The 15,819-nt window shown below is 34.3% G+C and overlaps 4 protein-coding genes across 4 annotated transcripts; 2 read left to right on the top strand and 2 right to left on the bottom strand.

Annotated features, from left to right (window-relative positions):
- The first annotated feature begins 1,944 nt into the window (after positions 1-1,944).
- LOC145728429 (uncharacterized) lies at positions 1,945-4,228 on the top strand. Its single transcript, XM_081978660.1, has 3 exons — positions 1,945-2,131; positions 2,182-2,313; positions 2,390-4,228. The coding sequence occupies exons 1-3, from the start codon at positions 1,997-1,999 to the stop codon at positions 2,468-2,470; spliced, it is 348 nt and encodes a 115-aa protein (XP_081834786.1). The 5' UTR covers positions 1,945-1,996; the 3' UTR covers positions 2,471-4,228.
- On the bottom strand, positions 2,422-6,670 carry Hyccin (PI4KA lipid kinase complex subunit hyccin). Its single transcript, XM_081978654.1, has 6 exons — positions 6,325-6,670; positions 6,098-6,262; positions 5,743-6,038; positions 5,194-5,420; positions 5,000-5,140; positions 2,422-4,940 (listed from the first exon to the last, which is right to left on the bottom strand). Exons 1-6 carry the CDS (start codon positions 6,478-6,480, stop codon positions 4,654-4,656), a joined length of 1,272 nt encoding a protein of 423 aa, XP_081834780.1. The 5' UTR covers positions 6,481-6,670; the 3' UTR covers positions 2,422-4,653.
- A 431-nt stretch (positions 6,671-7,101) lies between these two features.
- Positions 7,102-11,963, bottom strand: SA1 (stromal antigen). Its single transcript, XM_081978650.1, has 11 exons — positions 11,389-11,963; positions 11,020-11,331; positions 10,564-10,967; positions 10,294-10,504; positions 9,381-9,791; positions 9,114-9,329; positions 8,778-9,056; positions 8,459-8,712; positions 8,171-8,391; positions 7,910-8,109; positions 7,102-7,737 (listed from the first exon to the last, which is right to left on the bottom strand). Exons 1-11 carry the CDS (start codon positions 11,836-11,838, stop codon positions 7,303-7,305), a joined length of 3,393 nt encoding a protein of 1,130 aa, XP_081834776.1. The 5' UTR covers positions 11,839-11,963; the 3' UTR covers positions 7,102-7,302.
- A 293-nt stretch (positions 11,964-12,256) lies between these two features.
- mEFG1 (mitochondrial translation elongation factor G 1) lies at positions 12,257-15,788 on the top strand. The gene is made up of 3 exons (XM_081978651.1): positions 12,257-12,442; positions 12,494-12,981; positions 13,954-15,788. Exons 1-3 carry the CDS (start codon positions 12,377-12,379, stop codon positions 15,638-15,640), a joined length of 2,241 nt encoding a protein of 746 aa, XP_081834777.1. The 5' UTR covers positions 12,257-12,376; the 3' UTR covers positions 15,641-15,788.
- The last annotated feature ends 31 nt before the right edge of the window (positions 15,789-15,819 follow it).

Here is a 15,819-nt window from a genome sequence, read left to right as displayed (position 1 = left end):
AATCGAAAACTACTACTTTATTTTGTCAACACAGCAACAAAGTATCAATAGGATTAGCAGTTATGAGACTTGTAAATCAAGAGCAATTAATTGAAAACCAATGTTCTTCACCACATGAGATAAATCTAGAGAAGGGAGAGTGGTGGAGGCAGGGCCAGGGCCACAGGGCTAAGGCCCCCGAGTTTTTTTAAGCATTCTGTTGCCGCTTCTTTTATGTTAGTTCACCTTGAAGTATTATCGTCTTTTATATAGCAATTTATATAATATTCTTACTAATAAACTAGGTATAAGTGTAAACTGTAAACATTAATAATAAAGAGATAATTATTTAGTATAATTCTATTTGATTAATGCCTAAGTTGAAAATTTTGGCAAACATTTACCTACAGTGTTTGTTGAAGATTTAAAAGTTGGAACTAGGGATTAAAAGTATTGATTTTTAGTAACTTATCATATTAAAGGATTGATATTTCTAGTAAAATATAGTAAAAGCAGATAGTGAAAAACAAAGATAAGAAAAGTTATTAATTTGTTTATATACTTTTGGAGGCATTTTTTTGTCCATTACTATGGATTATTACGGGTTGCGTATTGATAAAACTAACCAAATAAGTGCATTAAATAGCGCCTTTTGTTCGTTTTTAGTCAATTAATTAGAATGAGATGGGTATACTGTATAACGTTCGGATCAGTCAAAATGAATTATTTCAGATTTCAGGCTACGGTTTCTGGTTTCTGTCAAAAAATCTACAACTTTTGTGACACCGTTCGTTTCGACTCTCTACGAAACAACCAGAACAAGTATGACACCATGATGATGAAATTTGACATTTGGTCAAATTAGTTATTTTATGAATCAGTAGTAAATAATCTTCAACGAGTTATATACGAAGTTAGCATGAAGTCTATTACTTTCAAACCTGGGTGAAAGCAAATTCAAAACTTTAAACTTAACCTTAACATTATAAATCAAATTATGCATACCAAAATTTCCGTTGACAATTCCTCCCATTCGCACTTTGTTTCCACTTTTATGAGCTCTTTGTAAGACTTCTTAAATCTCGGCATTTTGTAAAAACCTGTCACAATTTAATAGAAAAAACGACTAAACGAGCCAAATAAAATGCAAAATACGGCCCCAAACTCAAAGTACGCCATCATTTGTTCTGACTACCCCTCATTGCGCAAGTTTTATTTTGCATCGCCTACTTAGCGCAAATAGATATGGAAAATGTAAAGTTTTACAACTTGCAATAAGCTATGACATCATCACTTTATAGTACCAACTGATTAATATGAATTGAAATTTAAAATTTTAAATAAACTGTCATTTTATGAAATAATTGTTTTTAATTAAGATAGGAAATAATTGATTTTTTTTTCTTTTCTGCATCAGTGTGTATGATGACATTCCCAACTTTTGTACAGGCGGGTGTCTCACCTTTTTATATCTATTTTTTTTTACATTTTAACTTGTAAATTTTTCATACGCCGGACGTCCCAAAAAGGTATATTCGAATATAAATTCCTTGGGTTCAACGACGTACATATTTGAAAAGGGGCTGAAGAGATAATTCAATATGAAAAATTTATGTGACGAATTTGTATAAGAGGATAAAACGAGGGGTACCAGCATAAATAATAAATAGTTGTTTATATACTAGACAATAAAATAATAATTTTGTAATTTTGTATTCTTCCTTCAAACACCAAAAGTCACTTACTTTTGGGTTAAATATAAACTATAAAGTGACACTTTCTAGAAAACTTATCCAAAACATTAAAAAGCCATTTGTTGGTAAAGTTTGCTGGCTCTAACGTCTGGATCAACCTAAGTCAACAAAACATTGACCTCATTAATAAACGAGCCCTGAAAGTTAAAAAAGATTAAACATTTTGAGTTAGGCGGCAATACAGTCGCGCGCAACCCCCAACGCCCCTTTATATCGACCTAAAACTACGAAAATCACATTTTGCAGTTTACTCTTCCTTAAACATGCCTTCAAAGTTTGTTTTCCTGGTTATATTATTGGTTTTTCTGTTGACAGGCGTGTTTCCACTCAAATCTAAAGAAAACGGAAAAGTGACGTACACTTTTCAAGAATTTCCCTATAAAGAAACAAAGAAAAACGTAGAATAAGTAAAATAAGGTAAAACCTATTTTAAATGTTGTACTTTTAGGAGGCTACGTTTAGGGAAGTTGAGGCTGCCTGCGAAAAGGGTTGTTTGGGGAAAAGTGGTCTGTCAAAAATAACGTGCGTAAGACAATGCGTTTCGCCGTCTTGCTATAAAGACTTATACCAGCAAGATTTGGTAATATTTTTTGGATTATTATTAAGCTCCAAATTGCGATTGCTGCATGCATGCTTTATAATATTTTTTTTTTCAGTTGGAAGAAGGAGAAATAGACGTAAGACTTAACTCTTTCAAAGGATGTTTTATTCAACGATACAACAAATCACGTCTGTAGGACTGGCTCATTATAAGTAACAAACACCGATTATAAATATATCATAAGTACGTTTTTTTATGAAAAGTTTAACAATGAAATTATTGAACCTAGTGTCACGTATTTAAATACAATTCATGAGATTTATATTTCGTTACCCGATGTTATACAGAACTACGACGTCAAAGGCAAAAAAGTGACCTAAAAGCGAAATATTTTTGAAATAAGGAGAGAAAGATCCAACAAAGAAGAAAAGTTGAGTTTAAAATTGAGAAAATTCATAAAATAAAGATTGAATTAAATATGTCATAGTAGCCTCAAATGTTACTGATAATCTAGGCAACAATTTTTCTTGTTCACTTATTTGCCCTTAAACACAATATAACTTTTAGAAAAAAAAAATAGAAGACAAGAAAAACTTTATTACCTGACAGTTTACGATATTTGTTAGACAATATTTGACCACAGTTTATGACCTTCCAGTCTCAGTCTGGATCTCATTAAATTACTTTATTATTTGAGTTACGAACCAAGTTTATTCACCTCATTCCGCGCCAATTGCTATTACTTTGTTTATTGGTCACTGTCTACTAAAATGGTACTTCTTGTTGTTCGTTACAGTACCACTTTACTACATTCTTACGGTATAAGGCCATACATATGCTGTGTTAATACTATGGTTACGTCTAGTCTACATTACTGTGAATGACAACTTGATTAATACTAGTTAATATCACGGTTATACCAAGTTAATTTACGCTAAGTTTTGGTTTAGGAGTCCATACAACAAATAATAAGAATGATCAGGTGTGAAATATTACAAATGTGAACAGTATATTGATGGCTTTTACTAAATTTCACATATTTATATTATGTATGGCGAATAACTTTATAGTCAGTATAGTTATATAATTAATCTTAACTTAAAAATTAGTAAAATGCCCACCAAAAATTTAGTGTATATAGACATACAGGATGGTCATCCAGAACTGCATTGATTGATTACAGAAAACGTGTAGCCCATTAAGTTACTGACTTTTGCAATACCACCTTGTATGTATCACCACATTTCAATCAGAATTATGTTTTAAAACACAGCAATCAAAATACAACTCACTGTCAAAATCTTTTGTGATTATTGTTGAACTTTAAATGATAAAAAAAACGTTATTATTGTTATTAAAGTGCTAGAATATTCTTTGTGGTTTGAAAATGGGACTCAATTAATAAAATTGACATACAAATTACAGTTAACTGAGAGGAAAAACGGATGTTTAACAAAGACTGATTAGTCTTAATAATATTTTACCAAATACAAGCAATTTTAGTACACGTACACAAGGTACAAAAAGTGGGCCAAACCATATTTCAATTCATCTAAAAACTTCATAGGAAAAACGAATGTCTATTTACAGATCCACTAAGTGGTTAGAACCCTTAAAAATATACACAAAAATATCACTTACAGGGTTCTAGGTTTAACGAAAATGTACAAATTATTGTCTTGTGATAGACCTTAAATAATCGTAACAATTGTTTAGAACTTTTAGGATTAACGCACTAACAATATAAAGAAAAAAGTTTAATAAAAATAGATTCTTCCTAGACACTAAGTTTGGAGAGTCAAAAATAAATTGATAACTAACGATTTATGGATTATTTATAGTTTAAGAATTATATTATCATGTTTGACTATGTGAATCAGTCATTAGTTTTAGTTTTTGTTTACATTGTGATAAAAAGTGAACTATCCTAAATATGAGAGCAGAAATTACGTTACAGGTTGTTTTTGTTGAGTTAACTAAATGAACTACAGTACTTAGGTGCAAAGTATCCAAAACCACATTTTCCAACACCCAATTGATTAACCACCAAACATATTAGCAATTATACAAATGTCATTGATTTCCTAGAGACAAGTTTCTCCTTGCTTATTATTGTGAAAGAATATAAGAGAAACTCATCAAATTAGGCTTTTTACATCCGGAAAATCAACTTTAATACACACTATATCATATAAAAAATAAATTATAAATTCAGTATGACAACAAGTAAAAGTAGTAAAACAACAAATCATTCAAATGGTTATTCTGAATAATTCAGTAAAAAATAAACCAAACCAATTTGGTACTAAGCTTCATTAAGCAATGTAGGTACTTCTAGATTCAACCATAATGTGTTTAAAACAAAACAAGTATTAATAATTAGACAGCGCTCACGTGAACAGCATTGTGACCAATATCGTTATTTGTATTAACGTCCATCATCCCATCCAGTGTAGAATTCATTTCAACAGACTGATCGCCTTGTATGGCGTGTTTGGATTTGTCTTTGTGTTTTTTGGCAAGGCCGGATAAGTGTTTGGGCAAATGTTTCAAAGCGCTAACCGCTTTACTTTTCGTTTTATCGTTATCCTCCTGTTCTTCTGTTATTGAGTCTAAAGGTGCATTTTCGTTTTGCTGTTGTTGGTCATCCTGAATTGGAATGTCATCTGTAAACAAATTGGCTCACATAGAAACAAGTAAAACAATTAAAACACTTCCTATCCACCTGGTAATTTCCTCGTTCTAAATGAGGCATTTGTAATCATAGATTTGGATACTGTATGAGTCTGGGACGGTCTGGACGTCACAGCTATTGATGGCGAGTTCTGTAATAAATTCTTTATGGCACTCCCTGCTAACAAAACATCTGAAAATGAATAGGTAAGTAACAAGCAACTGTTATAGAGCTCTTTTGTGCACCTGGAAATGTGTCATAAGTGGCTCTTTGAATAATGTCATGCAAAGCCTGCATAGCGCCATTGGCACATCTTTCAGCTCCATGATACACTATATGAAGGAGCTCTATAAGTAATGGACCAGAAACTTGAACTCTGGGTAAAATACTGTAGGCTTGTTGCAAACTACTGTCGCTAGCGACAGAACTACGGTTGCTACTGGGGTTTAAGTGGAAACCCTTAGTCACTAACCTGAAATATACTAATGCATCAACCAACCACCATATACAGTCTTATATAATATTGAAATTTTACCAATAATTTAGTCAAATCAACTGAAAGGAAATTGTTCAACTAGTGCATACATTTTATTAGCAAAACAAAGTATGTTTTCCTTAAAAAAAAGTTAGACTTAACCTGTTTCACGTTGCAAGCTTTTAAATGTATTTAAATTGGTATAATCCAGATTCAACCAATAAACAATTTAATTGAGAAACTGGCTTATACTGCTTACAGTCTTACATAAGTAGTAAAAATAAAATAACAATCTAATAGAAAAATAGTTATTACTTACTTAGATATTCCCCCACAAGTGAATTCTATACCCTGGGTAATTATATTAGCTAGCTGTTGGTTGTATAAAAATATAAGAGCAGTTACAACTCTTTGCCTATTCTGTGCATTTAAATTTTCTACTTGAGGCAATGGGCCCCAACTAACCAGTTTTGTATTGCATTCTTCCCATCTTCTTAGAGAACTTTCAGCTATGAAAGCTGGTTCTAGTGTATTAGAATCATGATATATTGAAGACTGAGCTATACTGGGTATTCTAAATGATAGAGTGCGGGCTTGCCCTTTGTTGTCAATTACCTAAAACAAAAAACGTGTTAAATGAACTTTGGATGGGAGGACTGTGAACATTTACCCACCTCAAGGTTGTATAAGCTAACTAATAGAGTTTGTACTGCAGAACATGATTTGTCAGATAAGTGAAGGAATACTAGAATTGGTATGTATTGTAGGGCAAACTTGCGAAGCTGAGTCTCCCCTGATCTGTAGAAATTCAGCAGTTGCTGACATATCCCTTCAATCAGCTACACAAAAAGTAAACTTGCTGTTAGCACATAAGCACAAGAGTAAAGCATAAAATACTTACATTTTCTGACTTGTACTTCTGCGGTTCTGATAAGATATTGTAAAGCGCTACTATTACTTCCTGATTATGTTCTTGTTCTGTAGCATAAGTGTGAATTTCGCTCTCTATTAAGGATTCAAACTCCTCAATCCATTCGAACACTATGGTACAAGCCATGATCGTATCCTTACAACGAACCAATTGGAATGCGTGATATTACAATTCGTAACTTAATAATGCATAATTATAGTATTTAACACTAGCTGGGAATTGAACAGCGCTAATATCAAGCTATTTTTGCAATTAAAAATTTGAAAAACAATAATTCAATGTCAAAACAAACTTTGCATGATTACCTTGACAGATGTTCAGAGATATTGGCACAGATGACAGTACTGACAGTGACATTGACGTAAAATATATAACAAAAATCAAATAACATTAGCCTGACGTCATAAGTTGAAACAGTTTGTAATGTTGCCAGAGTCTTGATCTTTTCAAAATAAAGTAAATTAAAATTTGGAAGCGCCAGACCGTAACAGAGTATTGAAAATCTGCCAGAAATCTAGAGTTGTCAAATGCCTCTAAAATCATTTTAAAAAAATGCCCAAGATTCCAAAACAATACTGGAAACCTTTGCAAAAATGTTTTGATATTAACTCTGCAAGGATCAAATTAAACTCACCAGATTTGGATAAATCTGCTCCGGGCCAAAACAGTAATCTAGCATTTTCAAGAATTTTTCTTTAAAACATTTATCTTGCACCATTAATGCGGACAAACAATAAAATCACTTCATAATCTAACACTGTGTATTCTTAACTCTAAAATGTTTGTAAGTTTAAAATCAATATATACCTACTGTTTGTTCGCACAAGTATAAAAAATTCTGACTTTATCCTAAGATAGAAAGAGGGTTACACTCACGATTATTAATAAATTATGTAAGTTTCAGAAAATCTATAGTTTATAGGATGTTTTTAACAGGAAAATATATTTTTAACCATATAAGTTGCCTGGAAATTCTTGATCAGACAAAGTATCATCATCATGCTCCGACTCGGGATCTTTTAGCCGTTTACGTCCATACGCTCTTTTACTAGTGGTAGGCAACTGATCAGTTTCACCATGCAATAATGAATTTCTGTAAAGTTGCAAGGGTTGCCAGTCTTCTCCCCTACTGCTAGGCATTCCAGTATGAATGCGCCTATCCAAAAATGTCATCACCACCCTTTTGTCCTGCTTTAATAATTTATTAGTGAATTCAGATAGGATTTCTAAAAAGGGTAAATTGGGCGGAGGCCCAGTGGGGTCATCGGCGTTTTCAGCGCCTGTAACAGCAAATAGAATGCCAGCTCTGTGTAATGCTGTAATGGCCTCTCTATTTTTTAAAGCGTCCAATCCGAAAGACAGCGCAAATCTTTTAGCTAATTCCTGCAACAAACATTTATTCGTATGTCATCGCGTCAGTAAGTTAGATAAAAGTTTCAATAATGAAACTGAATATTTTTGAATAAATTTGGTAACAGTGGTTAACGGTGTACGTTAAAAAAAATTATTAGGAATAACAGAATAAACGTTTTAGATATCAAAATTCTGTTCGTACCTTTAATGCAAAGAACTCCTCATGTTGTCGAATATTCCGTCCACCAGATCTTTGAACTTCATTGAACATCATGTTCAAACTCAAACACATTGTAAGGGCGCAATTGACTTTGTTAATCTCTCTAGCTTTGCCCAATGTAGTCTTAATTATATCACCGTAATCATTGTAGTATTTAACGTAATTCTTGAACACTTCAGCTCCTAAAAGTTTATTAAACTCTTTATACACTAATTTAACACAAAAAATAAGCCGACAACTTACCGGACTTGGTAGGCATAATATTGTAAACAATTAATTTACAATAAGCGGCCAAAAAGTTGCGCCGTTTGTGCAATTCTTCAATATGAGGTTCCTCATTTTCTCTGTCCGGTCGTGGAACAAACACATACGTCTGGACAAATTCATTGAGAAGCTCTTGTAATTCTTTATTTGGGGCACACGACAACTCACCTAAGTATTCATGACCCGCTTTTAGTTGATCACTGAAAGTATCACAAAATATATAAACTAATACAATACTGTAACAATGGAAATTAGGTGTAAACCAACCTGAAAACAATCAACAAATCGCATAACCCAATGTACGCTTCCTCTTTCATAAGAACGTGAGGCGATTCGCGTATTAACATTTGAGATATTTCAATAAACTCATCTAGTTTGTTTCTCAAATCTTGAACATCAGAATGTTGAAGACTAGCCTGTTCTTGGGAGGCTTCCAGATCTTTTAGAGCCCATAGTAAGTAGTAATAGCAGGAACTAATCGAGTATTTTATGGCTTCAGGTGGCAACTTACTTTCTACATCCTACAAAAGATCTCTTTACAATAAAAAAGCAAAAATCTTACATATTAATGAAAATATTAACTTACTTTAAAATCTTGGAATAACGTCTCCCACAAATCCCACTGATTTAAATTATGACAAGCATAAAACATGGAAACTTTCTTCAAAGAGCTAACCACATTGAAAATTTCATCAGCATTAGGCGTTTCCTCGCCCAACAGTAAATTGCGCCAATCATCTATTGCCTCCTTGTAAGTCGACACGATTACGTCAATTATTGTAGATCTGGCTACGTCGCATCTAGTGTAAATTGAATGACCTTCAGTGCATAGAATTTCCAAAGTTTTGGCCAACGTTTCCAGTACCTAGACAATTGACTTGTTAATTATAATCAGAGAGAGTTGGATTTAAGTGGAAAGTACTTCTGGTTCGTGATGAATTTGCACCGTGTACTTTAGCTTTCCTAATAGTGCTTGTAAAGAGCCCTCCTGTCTCCCACTTGTGTATAAATCAAGATCAAAGTACTGGGGAATGCAGAGTAAATTAGCCAATTTCTCAGGATCTGCCGAAAATTTGTCCAGTAAAAGCGGTAATGTATGTATGAAGTGTTCCGTCAGCTTTTGCTTATCTTCTCCAGTCTAAAATTTTCTTTTAACGCTTGCGATCTTCTGAAGTAGAACAGAAATTACCTGTTTTATTTCTCGCAAAGACGATATTTTCCGGTTAGGTCCTCTTCCTACAGGAGCATCGCCGGTGGCTGACTGTTTTACGCAACAAACCATAATTTCGATTAAGCTAGTTTCTTGACGATTATCCAAAGGTTCTTCTTGCGGACCGGGGTCCTCTAACAACAAATCCGTCATGCATTCCCAATCTTTCATCATGGCATTAGATTCAATCAACGAATCGACCAAGTAAGCTGCGTGCTCGTGAAGTTCAGATTCAATGAAAAACTGAACTAAATCGCGTATAAAAGGTGTGTTAGGTAGACGTCGTTTGCCTCTGCGAGTTTTTCCAGCATCTACATCGCCGGGTTGAAAGAGCCTTTCGTTTAAAAATTCTCCAGCAGCTTGTGCTACAGCCCTATGTGATGAGTATACCTGATAGAAATTATTATATTGTAAGGAAAAGTGACAAGTGTGCTGTATATTATTTGCAGCTTTCTAAAGGTAGAAAGCGTAGCAGTAGTTAATGTCAAATTGTCAAACTCTAAGCTAAAATATGTAATTTTATAAAGGTGTTCTACCTACAGGATTTTAAACTCTCTAAATTGTAATTGGCTTATCCCACATAACTTAAAACTTGTAGTTTATTTTTATTTACAAAAAACACCTGTATGACGTAGTCAACTTACAGCAGTTTTATTGGCTATGACTTGGTTTAAATGTTACTATAAAATTTGAATCTTTTTACTTAATTTTTGTTGTTTTATTGAAAAATTAAATTAAAAAACTGTGGGATGAGCCCATGATGATCATTCCTAATGAAAATGTAAAATGATGTCTAAATACAATACAAAAAAAGAAACACTACCACAAAATTGCATTTATTCCATTTAATCAATAATGTTGTATTTAAATGCTAAATTAAATAAAAACTTACCAATTCATAAACATGCTCACAATCTTTGTCAGTCAAAATTTCATGGTGATGTTTTAAAATTGATATCACAAGCCTAACAGCTTGTACTGCTACTTCATACTCCTTATCCAAAGTCATGGCAACAATTCTGTCTTTGAACTTATTAGTAAACAATTCCAATTTTCCTTTTAGCTCCTCACTGGCATACAAAGGCTGCAAAGCTTGCAAACACCTGGAACCATTAAAGTTCACATTTATATTCTACAAAACTCTGCAAAATAGATAAATTACCTAAGTCTTACTTCTCCTACTTTATCATGCAATGTCCATCCAATGTACTTCAAGTAAGAATCATCCAAAAAGTTGGCATGAAACTTATGCATCCACACACCTATTTCAGTCATAGCAATAGCTCGAATTTCAGGTAAAGTGTCTCTGTATCTATGAACAAACACTGACTTAAACATGTAAGTCAGCATGTTCTTTATCTCATCCATATTTTCTTCCAGTTCCTGTCTTTTTCCAAGCAAAGCTTCCAGACGGTCACTAGCGCGTTTTTCTCTAGATTTTTGTCTTTCTGCTTCATACTGTCTTTGTGTGTTATCCAAATTAATTGAGACAGTTAAGGCTACATCAACCAAAGCTGTCATAAGTTTCATTGCTCCTAATGTTGCTGTGTGTCTAAATGCTCTCACCTAAAACTTAGTGATAGGAATAGATTCTAATTTAAACTTTAAGCTATCAAACCTGTGAATCTGACAAACCAGTTAAAAGAGAAATCACATTATCCATTAAAAATTGGTCATAAATTATGGTGTACTGGCATTGCTTCACCAATGTTTGAACAAATTCACAAAAATTCTGTTTAAACTTTTTCCAAGTCTGTCCTGTCATAATAAGTGGATATTCACCAGATTCTTCATCAAATTCCTCTGTCATTTTACGGATAATGGCTGCATGCTCCATGTGAGCTTGCATTTCTTGAGTAATTCTACCTTTACAGCCAGCAGCATTAATAAAAAACTGCATTAAAGAAATTAAAGCTGCTTCTCTATTAACCTACAAAAATAATTTCCAGTTAAATTTAAACATAAAACACATTATACTAAATATTACCTTGTAACTTTCAATCCAATCATCAACAACATTAGTCAAACAAACCCTTCCACTTTTAATAACATTATACAGAGAATCATCATCACTATCTGGACGAAATTGCAAGTCTACATGTGTAACATTGTTTTTTCTGCCTGGAGGCCTTCCCCTGCCTCTACCTCTCCCGGGTTTTTCAGGCGGAGGCGAATAAGACATGGGAAGTGGTGGAGGATTGGTAATCCCGCGCGCCCTTGCCCTAGTGATCCTACGTCCCATTCCAGGAGTTGGAGGCGACTCAAACATACCGTCAGAGGACGCTCCCGATGTCCCGGCTTGCTCTGCATAGGATGATTCCCCATAAGGGTTGTAATTGGCCCCATAAGCATCTGGATCGACTTGGGGCGTCATTGGGTTATCATATTCAGGTGGTGGGTCGTCTAAACGAATTCTTTTTCCTCCACGACGATGCATTTTTCCGTATAGCACAAAACAAAATGTAATTAAATCACGTTAAACTGTAAAGTATAAGTTTAAATTCATTATTTTAAAAATACAATACTTGGCGTCTACCCTTTGGTTGTGAACTGTAAACAAGTTAGAAATTGGCAAATTGGCTACTTTTCTTCTTTTTTATATTTTCAGCACTTTTACGATACTCAAACAAAAACTAATTAAGGATAATTTCGTTTGAATTTATTAAAGTAAAATCCTGTATCATTAATTAATAAATCTTTGGTTAAAATTTACCTTTTTTGAAACAAATCCATAAGAAATTTACAATTCTTTTACAAAAAAAAAACAGAATGGAAGAATCAAAAACCACAAGAAGCATAGAGAAGATCTGTTCATATGTTATTGTAACCTCACAATTATATCATAATGACAGAGGATGACATAACACAATGTGACATAACCTCAATTCTACATTATAAAAAAATCAAGATCTTTTTGCCCACAATAGTGGTGTTGCCCCTAAATATTCTTTACTGTTTGGATTTAATGCTCAAAAATGACTCTGCTTAACGTATTAAGATGTTTGAAGAACCCTCGTATACAACTCAACAAACTAACCAGTGTAAGTACATAGTTAAATCTACAATGAAAAATCCATCAAATACTGTTTTAGCATTACATGGCCACTACTGCCCAACTTGCAGACCACAAAGAACTCTCAAAAATCAGAAATATTGGAATATCTGCCCATATAGATTCCGGTAAAACCACACTAACAGAAAGAATACTGTTTTACACTGGCCGAATAGAAGCAATGCATGAGGTTAAAGGGAAAGACAATGTGGGTGCTACAATGGACTCTATGGAGCTGGAAAGGCAACGGGGCATTACCATTCAATCGGCCGCCACTTACACAATCTGGAAGGGACATAATATAAATATAATCGACACTCCAGGACATGTGGATTTTACTGTAGAAGTGGAGAGAGCTTTGAGAGTATTGGATGGGGCTATTTTGGTTTTGTGTGCTGTGGGAGGAGTTCAGAGTCAGTCTCTGACTGTTAATAGGCAGATGAAAAGATATAATGTGCCTTGTATAGCTTTTATTAATAAGCTAGACAGAATGGGGGCTAATCCTTATAGGGTACTCTCTCAAATGAGGTAAGATACTTATTTTGATTTATAGGTACTATGTGTTTAAATAAAGTCCAGTAGTTAGTAAATGTTCTTTCTTGTTGATATTTTTTTATATGTGCTTATGCTTATGTTGCTGTTATAGAAATTGACTGACATTTTTTTTGATAAATTTGATTGTAATGAAGAAGCATACTGTGTTTTCCTCTGTGTTGATATGCTGAAACTGTTTATTTATGTAAGAAAAACTTACAGTTTTTGTAATAGTTATTTACATTACTAGTGGGGTATGAGCATTTTTATAGTCACGAGTGGGAGTGTGCCACGACGAGGTCGTAGACCGAGTTGTGGTGATCACACGAGTACGTTAATTTGCCATACCCCACGGGTGATGTACAACATTTTATCTACGACCATCAGAAGCAGCGTAAAGTAAGAAAAAAATTCATATTTTGTGCAATGTGAACTATTTAGGAACGTCTCGTATATGCTTGCTACGGGTAGTTATTTGTTACCCTTAAATCTTGTCATCTACGCTGTACTGTTTTGGTGTTGTTGCTATGGTGGCCATTTGTTTCCACATATCACTTAAGCGACAATTTAACAGTGTCAGTCACAAATTTTTAAAAGTGCATTTCGTTATGAACATGTCTGAAGAACTTCCGTCAGATATTGAAGAAGCTGCCGCAAACGTGGTATCTGGCTTGTTGCCTGCCAAGTCAAAGGAGAAATATGAAAAAATGTATCAAAGTTATGTTTAAATTCAATAAACAATTACAGCAGAAATTTTCATTTAAAGTTGTTTTATCGCACTAGTGCGATAAAATCGATTATTATCGCACTAGTGCGGTAAAATCGCTCATTACGTAACTCAAAATGAGCTATGTAATGAATGATTACCATGCTAGGAGTAGATAAATATCTTTTTACTGTAACTGATATAAAAATTGTTCATTGTTGCATTTTTTTTTGGATTATCAATTTAAATATTTCTTACAGATCCAAATTAAATCACAACGCCGCCTTTGTACAGATCCCAATTGGATTGGAAGGGGAATGCAAAGGAGTTGTGGACATCATCACTCAAAAGGCCATCTACTTTGAAGGCGAATTTGGCGAAGCACTTCGTTTTGACGACATACCTCAAAATATGCGAACTGAATCTGATGAGAGACGTCACGAGCTAATAGAACATTTATCGAACGCAGACGAAACTTTAGGAGAATTATATTTAGAGGAGAAATCAATTACGGACGAAGATATTAAGGCGGCCGTTCGTAGGACGTGTTTGAAACGAACCTTTACTCCTGTAATGGTGGGAACAGCTTTAAAAAACAAAGGAGTCCAGCCTCTTTTAGATGCTGTTTTGGAATACTTGCCAAACCCAGGGGAAGTTGAAAATTACGCTTTCAAGCAAACTGAATCAGAAGACAAAGATAGTAGAAAGCTTTTGCTGAATCCTGAAAGGAGCGATAAAAATCCTTTTGTTGCGTTGGCTTTTAAATTAGAAGCGGGTCGTTTCGGGCAGTTAACGTATATGCGGTGTTATCAGGGCATGCTGAAAAAAGGGGAAACAATTTTCAATGCTCGTACTCAACGAAAAGTGCGCGTTTCTCGTTTAGTGCGCATGCACTCTAATGAAATGGAAGACGTTAATGAAGTTTACGCGGGAGACATTTTTGCTTTGTTTGGAGTGGACTGCGCTAGTGGTGACACTTTTGTAACAGACCTAAAGGAAAACATTGCCTTGGAATCTATTTTCGTGGCAGATCCTGTGGTTTCTATGGCTATTGAACCGAAAAATAGCAAAGACAGAGACAATTTCTCTAAAGCTATTGCTAGGTTTACTAAAGAAGATCCCACTTTCCGTTTTGAATATGATGCCGATAATAAGGAGACTATTGTATCAGGCATGGGAGAGTTACATTTAGAAATCTATGCCCAACGAATGGAGCGGGAATACAACTGTCCAGTAATACTGGGAAAACCTAAGGTGGCCTTTAGGGAAACCATAGTATCTCCTTGTGAATTTGATTATTTACATAAGAAACAGTCAGGTGGACAAGGTCAATACGGTCGTGTTATTGGAATTGTCGAACCTTTGCCACCACATAAAAACACAACTCTTGAATTTGCGGATGAAACTGTAGGTACTAACATACCTAAACAGTACATTCCGGGAATTAGAAAAGGATTCCTGTCAATGGTAGAAAAAGGAATGTTAGCAGGACAAAAATTATCAGGAGTTAAGTTCCGATTACTTGACGGTGGTCATCACATCGTAGATTCTAGTGAACTGGCGTTCTTTTTAGCTTCACAAGGAGCTATTAAGCAAACTTTTGAGAATGGAGTTTGGCAACTTTTGGAACCGATTATGATGGTTGAAGTTAACGCTCCAGAAGAGTTTCAAGGAGCTGTGATGGCCCAACTAAACAAACGCCACGGTATAATCACAGGAGTGGAGGGCACAGAAGGATGGTTCACATTATACGCTGAAGTACCGTTGAATGATATGTTTGGTTATGTCGGGGAATTACGGTCCAGCACGCAAGGAAAAGGTGAATATACGATGGAATACAGCCGGTATGTTCCTTGTTTACCGGAGGTGCAGGACAAGATTGTATTGGAGTATCAAAAGCTTACCGGTCAAATTACTGAAAAGGATTTAAAGAAAAAACGTAATTAAGATGTTCTAGTTGCTGATATTGTAAGAATGTTGGTGTGTATCCAAAAGGACTATAAAGGTTAAGTGGTGTAACTACGCCGACTGGCGTTAAAATTTTTTACTATGTAAATATAGATTTTGTTGTAAATAAAATTGTTTTTAGTGAAAATGCAGTTTATCAAATCAGTATAAATTTAAGA

Source organism: Ips typographus, linkage group LG4 (assembly GCF_016097725.1).
Source record: "Ips typographus isolate SLU linkage group LG4, UJ_Ityp_2.0, whole genome shotgun sequence".
NCBI classification, from domain to species: Eukaryota; Metazoa; Arthropoda; class Insecta; order Coleoptera; family Curculionidae; genus Ips; species Ips typographus.
This window is presented reverse-complemented; position numbering and strand designations above follow the sequence as displayed.